The sequence below is a fragment of the Triplophysa rosa genome, linkage group LG1 (assembly GCF_024868665.1).
Source record: "Triplophysa rosa linkage group LG1, Trosa_1v2, whole genome shotgun sequence".
Taxonomy (NCBI): Eukaryota; Metazoa; Chordata; class Actinopteri; order Cypriniformes; family Nemacheilidae; genus Triplophysa; species Triplophysa rosa.
In genome coordinates this window covers 2,961,510-2,977,418 of record NC_079890.1, presented here as the reverse complement: position 1 = coordinate 2,977,418, position 15,909 = coordinate 2,961,510, and the positions used below count along the sequence as shown (strand labels likewise).

The 15,909-nt window shown below is 38.1% G+C and overlaps 1 protein-coding gene across 2 annotated transcripts in view; it reads left to right on the top strand.

Moving 5' to 3' along the window:
* The window catches only part of dagla (diacylglycerol lipase, alpha), a 32,161-nt gene that overhangs the window by 7,662 nt on the left and 8,590 nt on the right, over nucleotides 1-15,909 (top strand). For both annotated transcript variants that reach the window (XM_057332457.1, XM_057332468.1), the window contains exons 2-16: nucleotides 5,826-5,927; nucleotides 6,683-6,894; nucleotides 7,567-7,668; nucleotides 9,053-9,191; nucleotides 9,274-9,361; nucleotides 9,470-9,604; nucleotides 10,289-10,366; nucleotides 10,457-10,581; nucleotides 11,622-11,775; nucleotides 11,958-12,041; nucleotides 12,971-13,048; nucleotides 13,145-13,225; nucleotides 13,647-13,789; nucleotides 15,572-15,640; nucleotides 15,723-15,795. In XM_057332457.1, coding sequence (XP_057188440.1) covers nucleotides 5,833-5,927; nucleotides 6,683-6,894; nucleotides 7,567-7,668; nucleotides 9,053-9,191; nucleotides 9,274-9,361; nucleotides 9,470-9,604; nucleotides 10,289-10,366; nucleotides 10,457-10,581; nucleotides 11,622-11,775; nucleotides 11,958-12,041; nucleotides 12,971-13,048; nucleotides 13,145-13,225; nucleotides 13,647-13,789; nucleotides 15,572-15,640; nucleotides 15,723-15,795 — 1,656 coding nt within the window. In that variant the 5' untranslated portion in view covers nucleotides 5,826-5,832. The remainder of the gene's footprint in view (nucleotides 1-5,825; nucleotides 5,928-6,682; nucleotides 6,895-7,566; nucleotides 7,669-9,052; nucleotides 9,192-9,273; nucleotides 9,362-9,469; nucleotides 9,605-10,288; nucleotides 10,367-10,456; nucleotides 10,582-11,621; nucleotides 11,776-11,957; nucleotides 12,042-12,970; nucleotides 13,049-13,144; nucleotides 13,226-13,646; nucleotides 13,790-15,571; nucleotides 15,641-15,722; nucleotides 15,796-15,909) is intronic.

The window sequence follows — 15,909 nt, the reverse complement described above, 5'->3', positions numbered from 1 at the left end:
AAGTCAACACTTCATTTTATACACTGCAGGGCTAAACAGTTAATGCGTTTCCATGTGTTACGCATCTTTCCTTACTGGTACCTTTAAACCCATTCATCTTTGTCTTTTTAACTAGTGTACCAATATCATCCTCTCCTGCATGTGTTTCATTAGTTTGAATGAAACTTGCATTATTTGTGTTGGTCAGATTCTTTTACAGATTACTTTAAAGGTCCAGTGTGTCATTTTTGGGAGGATCTATTGACAGAAATGCAATATAATATACATAACTATGTCTTCAGAGGTGTATAAACACCTTACATAATGAAGCGTTATGTTTTTATTACCTTAGAATGAGCTATTTCTGTCTACATACATCGTGGGTCCTCTTACATGGAATTCGCCATGTTGTTTCTACAGTAGCCCTAAAGGGACAAACTGCTGTACAGAGCGCGTTTTGTAAGTACGTTATCTCCTACGGCAAAGAAGCAAAAATATGACAACATCTTAGTTCTGTGTCAGCCGCCGTAGTGCTTTGAACGGGAGGGATGTAGGGGTGGGTGAGCCATTGGTTGCAATTCGCAACCTCACCACTAGATGCCGCTCAATTTCATACACTGGACATTTAAAATCAAAATGAAATGTGTAGTTGACTTTTTGCCGTACAACAGAAATGAAGTATTTTAGAAACACCTTTTTCAGCAGTCTAGATATTCTGCAGTATTTTCTTTTTCCCTATTCAATGAAAGAAAGTCGGATGGGTTTGGAATGAAGTGACAGTAACTGCTGACAGCATTTTTAGGTGAACTGTTATCTGTTTTCTCAGCATCGCTTCCCTCATACATCTAATTTCTTCGTCATATAACGCATCCACACTCGAGTTTGGCTTCAACCGATCTCGTCCTTTTTTTAGATTGAGGAGCATGTGCTACACACACCCACTCTCCACTGCCTCTCCTCTATATCCCGCTCCCATTTTTTTCCTTCCTCCTTTCTTCCTGTTACTTTTTTCCCTTCTCTTCTTTCCGTCTTTCTTCCTACTCTCCATCTCTCTCTTCCTTTATCCCGCCCTCTTTTTTTCCTTTTTCCATCTCTCTTCCTCTTTCTTTCTCTCCCCGTCCCTCTTGCTCCCTCTCTTCTCTCTTGTCTCTACTCCTAATTTTCATGCTAGTCCTCTTCTCCCAGCATCCTCATCATGTTTCAATTTCACAGCCGCCCACTTGGTCCTTTCAACATCTTCCAGCTCCACCTGCAGTGTGTGTGTGTTTGTGGGTTTACGTCTGTGTTTGAATGAGTGTGTGTGTGTCTCATTCTCAGATGTAGAATAAATTCAACGGCACGCATCACCGGCATGGATGATGAATGATGAAAGATGGAATATGCTTGTTTTCACTTTGTCGTGCACTGATTTTGAGGTTAACTCTGTAGAATAGATTTTAAAATCGTAAAAAAAATGGTTAAGTTGGTTCATTTGTTTGTCAGCAAAATACTCTAAAGATAAAGTTGTAGTGAAAGGGGTCGATCAGACCCCCATAGGCCCGATTCACATTTCGCGTCTTTTCCGCATGCATATTCGTTATTTTAAATATAGACGCGCGGCAGGCGCACGCAAATAGAGGGCAACGCAGTGACCGTCGCGGTGCGCACATTTTTCTAGCCGCATCAGTGCCTTATCGAGATAGAAATAGTTTAACTTTTCGGAGTGCCTCACGCACACCGCGGGTCATTTGAAGAGAGAAAGAGGCGCGGCTCGCGTTGTTTTAGACGCGAAATGTGAATCAGGCCTTAGACTGTGTTCACTCAGCTCGCGATGCGATTCACGATTCTGATCTCACGATGCGATTTATTCACGATTTATTTTTACAAAATGAGTTGAAACAAATTAGAAATGAACAACTTCATTTGCATTATTTCTTAAATGCTTCACATTTCTTTGTATAATAATTTTTTTTATTTCAAATAACAAAACTAAACTGCAATTTTAAAACAAATGAATAATAGAAAAAGTCTCTTTAATATAAACAAACTAATACTGTCTGTGCTTTTCTTGGATTTTTTTGCATTTAAGAAATATCAGCATGTTCACGTTTAGGTTTGCAGTGAACATGGCGGCCCCTGCTGTTCAAAAAATGTATTGCGATTCAGTTCACACTTCAACCGATTTGAATCGTCACACATTATAATCGATTTTCAACCGGCTCACGGTGAATCGTTACATCCCTACTGTCAAATGAATAAAAAATAATAGATATGTTATTAATTTATGTAATAATACTGTGATACTCTTATTAACAGTATACCTCCGTTTGTAAAAAAATACTTTATAGATTACACAAGATGGCTTTTTTATAGCAGAATTCTGCCTTTGTGGAGTCTTAAAATGTCCCTGCGGAGTCACGTGAATGTTTTGTGATAAATCACCTCATAGACTAATTTTGTTTTAATGTGTATTTAATCGATCTGTGGTTTCCAGGCTCTATGCATTTAGTTTTAGGGTTGTGTCGCAAATTGCATCATAATCAACTGTGTGTATATAAATGTTTTTTTTAAGATTTTTGCACATTGTATTTTCTTTCACAAAGCTGCAGAGAACCTCAATAAACTTTCATTCTTAAATATAAAATACAAATAGCGCACAACAAGCAACACAAACCTGCCAGCTGATGGTATTTGTTTGTCTACCGGCAAACAGTTCCCTGATAACACGCATACGTCTGGGAGACGTCTATTTGATGGCTGCATTTACATCTGCAAGACGTATTTATTTAGTGTTATTGTTTGCTCATCTGCAATATGTCTCTTGAGATGTTTCCTGTCAGAGGTCATATAGACATCTAGAAGACGTCTGTAAGAGGTTCATGATTTAGAATGTATGTAAAACTGTCTTTTCTAAGACGTTTATCAGATGTTTATACACAGCAGATGTTTTCCAGATCTTTAGCAGACATCTTACAGACGTACCGTGGTTTGTGTAAAAGTAATGTGTGTGTTGGTCACTGTCACAGCGCTTATCTGTGACACGTCTGTTTGGACTTTAACCTCCACTCCCAAAAACCTAAAGCAAAGATACACATGTTTGGGGAAGTGCATTGCCAGGGTGTGTCCCTTCACCCCGGTCCATAAAAAGAACAATAAAACCATCACATCCTGTATTATCATGCACCGGTCACCTCAAAAACAGACAAACAACACTTCATATACTCTAAAATCTTTTGCTGTGTCCTAGTTCTTCTGCTTTTAGGACATTATTTCTCTCACAATGAGCTGTGGGTAATATTATCAGCCGCTAAAGTGTGCATGGATTGTTTTTACCAGAGGTTGTGACCAACTTCACTTCCTCATCGTGACAGATAAATTGTTGACCTCAAAACTAGTAAATAGTGTCAATTGTGATTTCATGTGTCGTGCATTTTAACTCGCAAACTATGTAGGATGAATAGTGTGCGAATTGGGACGCAGGGTATATCTGTCGACCACGTAACATGTTTAAATATAAATACTACACGCAATGGAAGTTTGGGTTGAAACGTTACACATTGGACCGAAAGTGGTTGTCATGGAAACCATCAGTGGCCCTCGTTCACTGACAACCACAAGACTCTCTCTCTCTCTCTCTCTCTCTCTCTCTCTCTCTGTCTTGGTTTCTCTGTTTTTGATCATCTTTTTGCTAGTGGGGTTTGCATGAGCCATTTTCAGTACTGCCATTGCTCGTACTTCACTTTTTTTCGGAGCACTAAACTTTGACACGCAACTCATAAAATTGCTGACCTCCTGGCGTCTTCTGAACACAATTAAAGATATTTTAGGTGACATCCGAGAGATTTCCAGGCCTCCTCATTGACACCATGGTTATAGTTTTTGTCAAGGTCCAGAAAAGTACCGAAGACATTGTCAAATTGGTCCATCCGCTCATTGTGGCTCAATTAAATTTTTTTAAAGCAACGACAATACTTTACATGCCAAAACAAACCAAATTAACGACTTTAATTGATATATTCTTCAGTCAGTCTATGGTGCACGCGTTCACGAGAGCACTTCGACGCATGCGCATTCGGTGGGGGAATACGCCGGCGTTCTGACTGAAAACCCGGAAGCGCAACTCCGTGTTTACAAGCAGACGCACGCCATATATAAGCTGATCTTCGCAAAACGTCTGATGATTTCAATATTGAGGAAGACTTGCACTTTTGTTTTGCCCAACCGTACAAACCGAATGCGCATGCCTCGAAGTGCACCATAGACTGACAAGACAGAGGAGAATATATCGATTAACGTCGTTATTTTGGTTTGTTTTGCTCACATAAAGTATTGTCGTCGCTTCAAAAAAATTCAATTGAGCCACTATGGGCGGATGGACCAATTTGACGATGTCTTCAGTACTTTTCTGGACCTTGACAACAACTATAACCATGATGTCTATGAGGAGGCCTGGAAATCTCTCGGATGTCACCTAAAATCTCTTTCTTTGTGTTCCCGAAGACGCCGGGAGGTCTCAAAACATGTTGAACGTCATGTGGGCGGGTAAAAAATAACACCATTTTGATTTTGAGATGAACTTTTCCTTTAAGATAAAACAAAGCGTGAAAGGCTAAGCAGCTGTTTCAGGAGGCGGGGCTTAGATTCAGTACGCAAATATTGAGTGTGTTCAAATGCGTTCATGTTTCTTGTATCTTGTTGCTGTTGTTTGCTTGGATGTTGTTCCTGTTTGACCTCAGTGGAAAGAAATGAACCGGAAACGATTCCCTCAGAACAGGCGGTGCTCAAGAACACACCCACATTTATCGTAATGGTCACGGACCAGTGGTGGTTTACCAGCAACAGCAAACTTTTCCTGAAAGTTCTGTTTGGTTTGCTGAAGAGATTTAGTAAAACAAAGCTTGTTTGGGCTAGATTTGGTTTGAAATTACGTCATGGCAGATTTCGGTTTTGTTCGACCTATAATGTCGCCTTAAACCCTTACGAAAATTGACCATGGTTTTACTACAGTTAAAACCAAAAAACCATGGTTACTGTAGTAAAACGATGGTTATCACAAAATAATTGTTTTTGTAAAAACCATAGTAAACGATGGTAACTGTAGTAAAATCATGGTTTTGGCCCAAGTAATCATTGCACCAAAAAACCATGGTTACTACGCTTGTACCACAAAAAAACATGGTTAATTTTCGTAAGGGAAGGGGTAGTTCACCCAAAAATGAATATTCTGTCAAGTTGTTTCAAATATGTTCCCTTCTCAAATAAGTTCTTTGTTCTGTTGAACACAAAAGAAACTATTTTGAAGAGTGGGACAATTCTGGGGCACCATTGACTACTACCATAGTATTTATGTCCCTGCTATACTAGTCAATAGTGCCCCAGAACTGTTTGGTTACAAATATTCTTCCAAATATCTTTCTTTGTGTTTTGGGGATAGATTGGGGGTCTTTTCCCTTGGGACTGTAAGCAACCACCCTGTACACCCTTTGTTTTAAATATGTAAAACTTGAGTTAATAAGTGCAAAGTGTGTTCTTTCACTCCTATTGCGCAATATAGATTTTACTTTAGCAATCTTACTTCCCTTTCTCCTTTAATTTCAAGTTCCCTCACTGCTCTCTTGTTGAACCGTCTTCTTTTATGTTGTATTGTGATTCATTTCTTCAACAATATTGTTTTCAGACGGTATGCGTCCGTGTATCAAAGAGTGGCCGCTGTTATAAATGAAAGCCAAGATGAATTGAGGAGTTTCTTATTGGAACAGCAGTTCCATGTTTTCATTGTGTCCACGCAAGACCTGAGGAATTGAAATTGTACTGTATGTAAACGCCGTGTGTGAGACAGTCTGTAACTGTGTGTGTCTGTGTTTCAGGGCAGTGATGCCGGGCATGGTACTGTTTCGGCGACGCTGGTCAGTTGGCAGTGATGACCTGGTGTTGCCGGCTTTCTTTCTGTTTATAGTACACTGCATATGGTGAGTCTGTGCGTGTGTTTAGTGGGGTTTTGCATGTGACGTTTATGCATAATAAAATATTCAAACCTGTAAGAAAATGAGCTGTCTCAACAAGTTCACAGCTTCATGTCATTGAATTTCTTTTATAGGTGAATTTAGGCATGTAAAACAGCAAGTGAACAGACTATTATTGACGTGGAAGTTTTTCCTAAAGTGTCAAAATGTCATGTCTTTGCATATATACTTTATGTTTTTATTTTCTAGCAACGTTCAGGCTCAACTTTTTACATGAATAATTGTTTTTTATTCTCCTGGAATAAGAAGAAGTATAATAACGAAAAATGACACTTAAAGGGATAGTTCACCCAAAAATGGTCACAAAGGAAGATATTTGGAAGAATGTCCGTAACCAAACAGATCTCATCCCCCATTTACTGCCATAGTAGGGAAAATAAAAACTATGGGAGTCAATGGGGGATGAGATCTGTTTGGTTACTAACATTCTTCCGAATATCTTCCTTTGTGTTTAGCAGAACAAAGACATTTATGCAGGTTTAAAACAATCTGAGTGTGAGTAAATGATGGGTAAACTGTCCGTTTAAGCTTTGAGCACCAATTACAATATAATTTGCTCTTCATGCTTTGCGCTTTTTACGTTTGTTGGAAAGTAAACCTAAGAGATCTATTTTAGTCTGACCCGAAACACTTAAACCCACATCACATTATGATGTTGTTTTGTACGTTTATGTGACGTTCTGGTTGCGTTCTGTTGGCAGGCTGGTGGTTCTGTCCGTGGTTCTCTTCGGTTTGCCGTACAGTTCGGATCAGTCATGCTCGGTCACTCTGGTGGACCACGGTCGCGGTTACCTCGGCATCCTGCTCAGCTGTCTGATCTGCGAGAGCGCCATCATGTGGCTGAGCATGAGGGGCAGCATCTTGTACACGCAGCCCAGAGAAGCGGTGCAGTACGTGCTCTACATACGGCTGGGTAAGAACGCCTGCATGTGTACGGCAGAGACAGGCACAATAAACCTACGTTAGAACATTAGTAAATTCAGTCTTATTAGAAATAATGTGTGCCATTGTTTCAACTTAGCAACATGCTAACGCTAAAGTTTATCTTAATCTTTATTGAATCATGTTTTCGGGCAACTTCCTGTGAGGAATGTCACCTACAAGGTCATAATGTCAATGGGAAGCTGCCCTAGAAGGCACATTTGTGATGTTGGGCAGGCACAATGACATCATTACGATTTAAAGGGATAGTTCACTCAAAAATGAAAATTCTTTCATCATTTACTTACCCTCGTGTCATTACAAATCTTTCTATCTTCTGCAGAACACAAAAGAAGATATTTTGAAGTACGTTGATAACCAAACATTGGCCCCCTTTGACTTCCATAGTATAAAAACAAAACAACAGAATCTTTATTTTTTGGGTGAAGTATCCCTTTAAATATAATGATGATGGAACCATTGGAGGTTAGAGGAGGTAAAAATCTTAAATGTGCAAAATAGACATACTGTACAACAAAGACTAATGATACAATAAACAAAAATAATCATTGAGTCATTGTAATATCATGTTGCGTCACAAATTTGCGTAGAATATTCATACTCCGTGTGAAAGGGCTCTTTTAAAGAATCATTCTATCTGCAGCCATCCTGTTGGTGGAGCTGGTTTACGCCGTGGTCGGCATCGCCTGGTTGGTACAGTATTACCAGCCATGCCCTGACATCACCGCCAAGAACCTTGCTCTGGGTAAGAAACAAATGACAGTGATTATTGATGTGGAGGTGATATGACTGAAATTAGCCATACGAATAAAATATATATAACTATAATAACTATATAGTAATGTCTTTCTCTGGATACTCGAGTGACTTAAATGCATTACAAATTAAAAGTCCTCCATCTCAAATAAAGTACAAGATTATTAAAGAAATAGTTCACCTACAAGATCAAAATTCTGTCATCATTTACTCACCCTGTTGTCGTTTTCTTTCTTCGCCAAAACACATAAGAAGATATTTAGAAAAATGTTGGTAACCAAAAACCGTTGGTCCCCATTGACTTCTATTGTATGGACAAAAAACCATGCAAGTCAATGGGGACTAACGTTTTTTTGTTATCAACATTCTTTAAACGTCTTCTTTTGTGTTCTGGAGATGAAAGAAAGTCATACAGGTTTGAAACGACAAGAGGGTGTGTGAATAATGGCAGAATTATCATTTTAAAGGTGAACCAGCGCTTTAGTAACAAATACATGTGTGGCGTCAGTGCAAAAACAGCTTCACGTTATTTAACAACAGTTAAAACTGTAAAGTTTGCCATCTCTGTTTGAAACATAAAATTGCAGCTTACTACTCTACACAGTTTTCTTTATGTAGATGGATTTCAAATGACGTTAAACTGACATTTCCCATAAAATTGTACCCAACAAGTCAACTTATTAATCGGTTTACTGTTGTTAATCGGGCTAAGAGAACACTATTTTTCACGTACTTTCTCAATTTTTTAGTTTTATAACCCTAAATGTTTTTTGCAGCTTTAACAAAACAAAGAATCGCAAACACTGATAAAAAAACTGTACATCGCACATCAGTGTAATCTATATCATTGAGACAAAACGAGACGTTGGTTGGCAGCAGAAAATAACTAAAGTAAGCTTTGCGGTGCACTCCTTAATAACATGTTTGAGATGCATTCCTCTCAGAGATCTAACACGAGCGTGGCGCATGGGACAGCCTTACGCTGTCCGGACAAGTTTTTACGGTGTGTTATTATCCCATGAAACCTCCTGTCCAGAGAATTTGGAGAAAGTCATTTTTAGACATTTGTGTCCTGGAAACGAAAACACACTTTCTGCGCTGACAACAACACCCCTGGTATAGCTTTCTCATGTCTGTGATGAACATGAATCAGTGTCTGTCATTGTCCACCCCCATCCCATAATAACACTCTTCCTCCACAGTGTGTTGACACTGACGGAGAGACGTTTGGTTTGTATATTTAGCGAATCTATAGGCATCTGCTCGAGGAAATTGTGTGTTGATATTTAGGACGTACTGAGATGAACGCGTCTGTCAAATGCATAATTGTCAAGTGAGGGCGTGTGAGGTGAATTAAACATTTTCTTTCCCAGGAATCGTGGCGTGTAATTGGTTAGTCATCTTCAGCCTGTGTTTCACCATGATGTGCACTTTTGACCCTACTGGACGGACCTTTGTGAAGCTGAAAGCGACACGCCGCCGTCAGCGTAACCTCACAACATACACCCTCAGGTACAGCATCTCGCGATTTACACATTTTTTGTAGTGATTCACCACTCTAGGTACAGTACGAGCATCCTGTTAATTCTTTCAGACACAGACTGGAAGAGGGTCAAGCCAGCAGCTGGAGCCGGAGACTCAAATTTTTCATGTGCTGCACAAGAGCACAAGATACACAATCTGTAAGACACATGCACAAATACAACAAACACAAACATGCCACTACCACACGTCTCTCTGTCAGTGTCAACAGTGTGTATGTATGTGAAGTGTGAGCTATTCTTTCTCAGGACGCTTATTCGGAGGTGGCCAGCCTGTTCGCCGAGTTTTTCCGGGATCTGGACATTGTGCCGAGTGACATCATCGCTGGTCTGGTACTCCTGCGACAGAGACAGAGAGCCAAAAGATCAGCCATCCTGGATCAGGTACAAACCAAGACGTGAACGGTGACGTGAATTCGTTTTGTCTATCAGAGGTAGGGCTGTCAAACGAATAATCGCGATTAATCGCATCCAGAATAAAAATTTGTCTTTACATAATATATGTCTGTGTAATGTGCACGGTAATTTTGTATTTATAAGAAAATACACTAACTTATATATTAAGAAAAATATAAAAATGAATAAACATTTATGTATAATTTAAATTCTTGCCAAATATGAATACACGTAAATATTTCCTAAATATATGAAGAGTTTGTTTCCAAAATGAGATAAGTTTTCAAAAATCATGTTTTTTATTATGTCAGCATGTTTTTATTGTGTTTTATTATGTTAGTTAGCTGTATTTTTGAGTTATTATGGCTAAAATCAAAACAAACCAACTGCAGTTTGATTGCAATTAATTGGAAAAAAACATGATTTTTGATTTTTTTTTAAAACAGTTATCTCATTTAGGAAATAAACTCTTCATATATACATGTATGTTTTTGTAAATATAAAATAAATATGCACAGTAGTCAGACATATATTATGTCAACAAACTTTTATTTTGGATGCGATTAATCGCGATTAATCGTTTGACATTCCATATTCAGAGGGCATGTTAGCCTAAGAGATGGTGAAACGTTCCATCTTGAAATCACAATTCTCGTCTTCTTTTTCTTTTAGGCAAACAATGATGTTTTAGCCTTTCTCTCCGGAATACCTGTAACCCGCAACACTAAGTATTTGGACCTCAAGAACTCGGTATATGTGGAACACATTATATGTGCCTTTTTGTTATGTGTCGTTTAACATTATTTTTGCTCGTCATGATTGCTCATCGTTTGTTTTTAGGCTGAGATGGCCATGTATAAAGAAGTTTGTTACTACATGCTGTTTGCCATGGCGGCGTACGGCTGGCCCGTCTATCTGTTAAGAAAACCAGCGTGTGGACTCTGCAGACTCGTCAGCACCTGCTCGTAAGTTAAAGTAAAAAAAATGGACGTCAACGTTTTTCGCATGCGGTAGAAAGTACGGTTAGGTTGGATAAGGGCTGGTTCTTGTGATATTTGTGGGGCAGGCCTACTTTTTCACTAATCTTGAATGTTGAAACAAAGCATTTACACCAAAGACCTAACCAGACACAACATGTCACGTTTTGTTTGTCAAATTTCTGCTGTTGCTGAAAGCAAAATCACAGCCAATCAGAACACATTTGATGAGCGAAATGTGGAGCAGGTCTTTAAGCCAATGGGATCTTATTCAGTTTTATTTATTGATGGATTGTTCACATAAAATTATTTTTTTGTCATCATTTACTCAGCCTCAAGTTGTTTCAAACCTGTGTACATTTTATTGTTCCACTGAACACAAAAGAATATATTTGGAAGAATGTTTGTAACCGAACAGTTTTGGGGCACCATTGACTTCTATAGGAAATGCAACTACTATGGTAGTCAATGGTTCCCCAGAAGGGTTTGGTTTCTCTAATATTACTCTAAATATCTGTTTTGTGTGTTCAGCAGAATGAAGAAACTTATTCAGGTTTGGAACAACTTCGGGATGAGTAAATGATAACCGAATTTTCATTTTTGGGTGACCTATCCCTTTAATTGAGCTGCCAATAATTTTAGTATTTTGCTTTAAGAAGTTCTTTTTTTAGGGTTTAGCTTTTTTAAATCTATTTTTGATTTAGTTAAAATTCTAATTTTTCACCGACAGACATTTTAGTTATTTTTAATACAAAATGTTCAATTACACTATGAATGTATAAAAAAAATGTAAATATTTTTGAAATAAATCTGTAATTTGAATTTTAGTTTGACTGTTTAAATGTTGTGTAGAATATAATGTCGTATCATGAATCAAGGATTGGATATCGAATTGTGAGATGGGCTTATTATTATTAAGTAATTTTCACTAAGCAAAATGGAAAAACAAGATGCCATGCTGTCTCCTCAAATAGCCGATCTTGGTGACATCAAATGGCTTTAAGTTCTATTCTTCTTTTTCTTGTCAGCTGTAATACGTCAGTTTCGGGTTCTCGTCTGTCTCAGTCGGTAACCGTGGAGGAGGACAACTGCTGCGGCTGCAACGTTCTTGCAATCCGACGGCAATTTCTGGACCGAGACCTTAAAGATGTTCAAATCGTCTACACATCCTGGCACGATGCGGTATGACAGATTTCATACCGTCTGTAACCTCTTAATCCTTGTTCTTTGAAAGGCCCCTGAGGTGTTTTCGCACAACATTTCATTGCTGTCGGGTTTGATAAATGTTTATTGATGTTAATGAGTCATCTTTTAAAAACTAGAGATTTACAGCGTTGAAAATGATTAAAACATTTTTTTCATAGGTTTATGAGACACCCTTCTTTGTAGCAGTGGATCATGCGAAGAAAAAAGTCGTGATCAGCATCAGAGGGACGTTGTCGCCCAAGGTGAGTTGCACTACACTTATGTGTGAATTCCTGGTTTGAGACTCAAGCGCACTGAGGTTATTTTCCATGGAATCTCAATGATTAAACGTTAAAGTCATTCTATTTTATGCTGCTTCCATGTTACGTTGGAATTATTGGAAGTTTCCAAGTTGTTAAAATCGGCGACGTCTTTGTTGAACTTTACAACTCGGAAACTCTGGAAAGATGTTCGGTCTCTTCACAGTTGGGACGTCTGTTAAAAGAACAGAAATGCTGACGACCTTGACAGTTACAGGAAGTTAGATCACTAGTTAGTTCCGTTAGTACGTCACACACATCGTAAAAGGTTCGTCGGAAAGCACTGTATAGTCTGGCATTGCAGTGACATCGTAAAAGACAAAAAAATTGTGTAATCTGGACAGGCCATTAGTTAGCATTTATACTGCACTCTGATTGGTCAGATACAGCATTCAGCAGCCAAATGTTGTTTTTCTTGCATGACACGGTTATTGGTCAACAGATGTAATATTCCAGTTGCAAAATGGTTTGAAGGGATGACCACACTGTCAGAGGTGAATTGACTGTTGAATTATTGAAATTTAATGCTAAAAGTAGTTTTCAATAATTTAATGGTCAATTAGTACTTTATTTTGATAGTTAAACCGTATAATATATTGTTGCCTCCGGCAACAGGTTTTCTACATGGCTGTGCTGCTTTAATACCTCTCAAACGTCTCCACACTCTTTCTTCTCACACAATAAAATGCTTTCAACTCCAATCAATATTTCATGTCCATTTATATATTTCTTTGGTTAGTAGTGAAGTAAGAAGTACGGTAATGCACAGCAGGTCATTACCGCAACATAAACTGGAGAGTGTTGTGGTAATGACCTGCTCGATGTACATTACCGCTTACATTCCATTTAATATGCTTGTTCCTCTCTCTCAGGATGCTTTGACGGATCTCACAGGCGATTCAGAGCGCTTGCCCGTGGAGGAGCAGCACGGCACGTGGCTCGGACACAAGGTTCGAAACGCATGCTTACTCGAACAACGCAGGTGAAATGTTGACAAACCTGCACGTGATAAACCGCAACGGTTTTTGTCTGCGGATCTTTTTTAGGGAATGGTTTATTCAGCCGAGTACATAAAGAAGAAACTAGAACAAGAGATGATTCTCTCTCAGGCCTTTGGGAGAGATTTGGTAAGTTAACATTGTTTGATTCCTGTCTCGGGGTTCCTTCCTAGTTCTAGCCCTTACCGAAACCATAACCAACCCCTGATACTAAAAGAAATAATAAGGTGTACATAAATAAGGTGTGCATGTCCTAAAACCAGCCCTAGCCATACCATTCGTCTTAAATTGAACTCCAGAATCTGATTGGTTGTCAGGGATGCAGTCCAGAAAGATCCAAATCTGAGCAATTCCACAAAACGCAGGAATTATAATAAAAAGGATCAAATAAGGCTGAATAATTAATCATTTAAATAAATGATTGGGGCAAATGTATCAAATCACTTACTCGCCCAGATATGCTTTCCAGTGACCCCTATACAGTACACCTGACATCATGTGTCGTTGTGAAGTCCTCACATCTTGAAGGATGACTTTGTTTGTGTTTCAGAGTAAAGGGACGATGCACTACGGGCTGGTGATCGTGGGTCACTCGCTGGGCGCCGGTACGGCCGCCATACTCTCCTTCCTCCTCCGGCCGCAGTATCCTTCACTGCAGTGTTACTCGTATTCTCCTCCCGGAGGCCTCCTCAGGTCAGTGTTACCCTGACAGACCTTCACCGCTGTTCTGGGATCCGTTTTAACAGCGTTTATAGAGAAGCAGTATTAGGGTAACAGAACAAAAGATGCCATTGGGGAATGAGAACATATAGATGATATGCAGGGATGTGTCATACCTGTTCATCAAAAAAAATATTTATATTATATTAAAAATAGGGCTGTCAAACGATTAATCGCGTTTAATCGCACCCAGAATAAAAGTTTTTGTTTACATAATATATGTCTGTGTACTGTGCATATTAATTGTGTATTTATAAACACATACACATAAACATACATGTATATATATTTAGGAAATATTTAGATGTATTTATTTATATTTACCAATAATTATAAATAAACGTTTATAAAAAAATATATTGTATATTTTTCTTAAATATATGCATGTATGTGTATGTGTTTATTAATTCAAAATGAATATGAACACTACACAGACATATAGTATGTAAACACAAACTTTTATTCTGGATGTGATTAATCGCGATTAATCTTTTGACAGCCCTAATTAAAAATTAATTAATAATAGTATTCATCAGTCATCAATACAGTGTCTAAGTTAAAACCTAGGTGTTCCTTGAAATAAAAATAAAAATATTTGTTTGAATGCAAAGAAAAATAGTTGTGCTTGAAAGCTGAACTTTAAAATTGTTTGGAACATATATTTAAAAAATGACTTTATTTGATTAAAAAATGGAAAACTTTGATTATTAACTATTATAGTCCTTCTTTTGTGTCATCTGGAAGCCATCACGTTTGTCTCGTACACAAAACATTTGCAATGTAAATCAGACCACAACTCGAACCTGTAGTATTCACTGTCAAAACTTGGAAGACTGAATCACAATTTTAAATACTTCACAACGCAATCGTACATCTGTGATTGTGAAGCGTATACTTGTAAGTATGCAGTTTGACAGTAGACATATGTAGGCTACTACATTATGAAATTGTGTGTTGATAAATTCATTATCCTAAAATGCAGGATTACCTAACGGGTAGGCTCATATTAAAAAGCTGTTGGGTCAACATCGGCCTTTCATTCTTCAGCACTTTTTCAACAGATCTAATGCACTGATGCACAAATCCACTGGAACGTGATTTGCGGATTTTGGGCAGATAACATGCAAAGTAGTTTTAGCCGAAGGTGGTTTCTGAACCACGAAAGGTCTCTTTAATGCATCTTGATTGATCTGATTTGTGTGTCCACATTCAATTTAAACTCAACTGCATATACTGTAATGGGAAAAAAAACATTTAACACATTTTATAAAAAAAGTATACAAATTTTAAAATCAATAAAATTAATCAAAATACATTAAATATTAATTTTGTTTTATTATTTAAATGTTATGTTTGTTATACATTTTGTGTTGCATATTTAAACAGCGTTTTTGCTCGATAATGTTAAAAGCAAATGTAATCAATATATCTTGTAAATCTACATTGAGCACACTGTTTAAGGGAGTAGAAAAGTACAATTCTGTCATCATTTATTCACCCTCATGTTATTTAAAACATTTTTTGACTCTTTTGTCAGTGGAACACAAGAGAAGATATTTTGAGAAATGTCTTTTGTGTCTATACAATAGAAGTCAATGGGGCCGGATGTTGTTTGGTTACCATTTTTAAAATATCTTCTGTTGTGTTCTGCAGAAGAAAGAAAGTCATACATAACATGAGGGTGAGAAAATGATGACAGTTTTTTCATTTGGGTGAACTATCCCCTTTAAAACACAAATCTGTCTGAATTCACAGTGAGGATGCGATGGAGTACTCCAAAGACTTTGTCACCTCGGTGGTTTTAGGAAAGGACCTGGTGCCGAGGTAAATGAGCCGTATTTGTATGTACAGTAGGTACGGTGTGAGCAGGTGGCCGTTGATCATTTGTTTTGTAATGTTTATTCAGGATTGGCCTGTCTCAGCTTGAGGGATTCCGCCGGCACCTTCTTGGAGTCTTACAGAAGAGTGAGAAACCAAAGGTGAGAGCTTTTAACTGGCTAGTGTTAGTTCTCATGCTAAAATCTGAGTCAGAAATTAGAGCCGTCAGTCCATCATTATTGTAAAGTAAACCCTGATGGGCGGTCATGACCCTG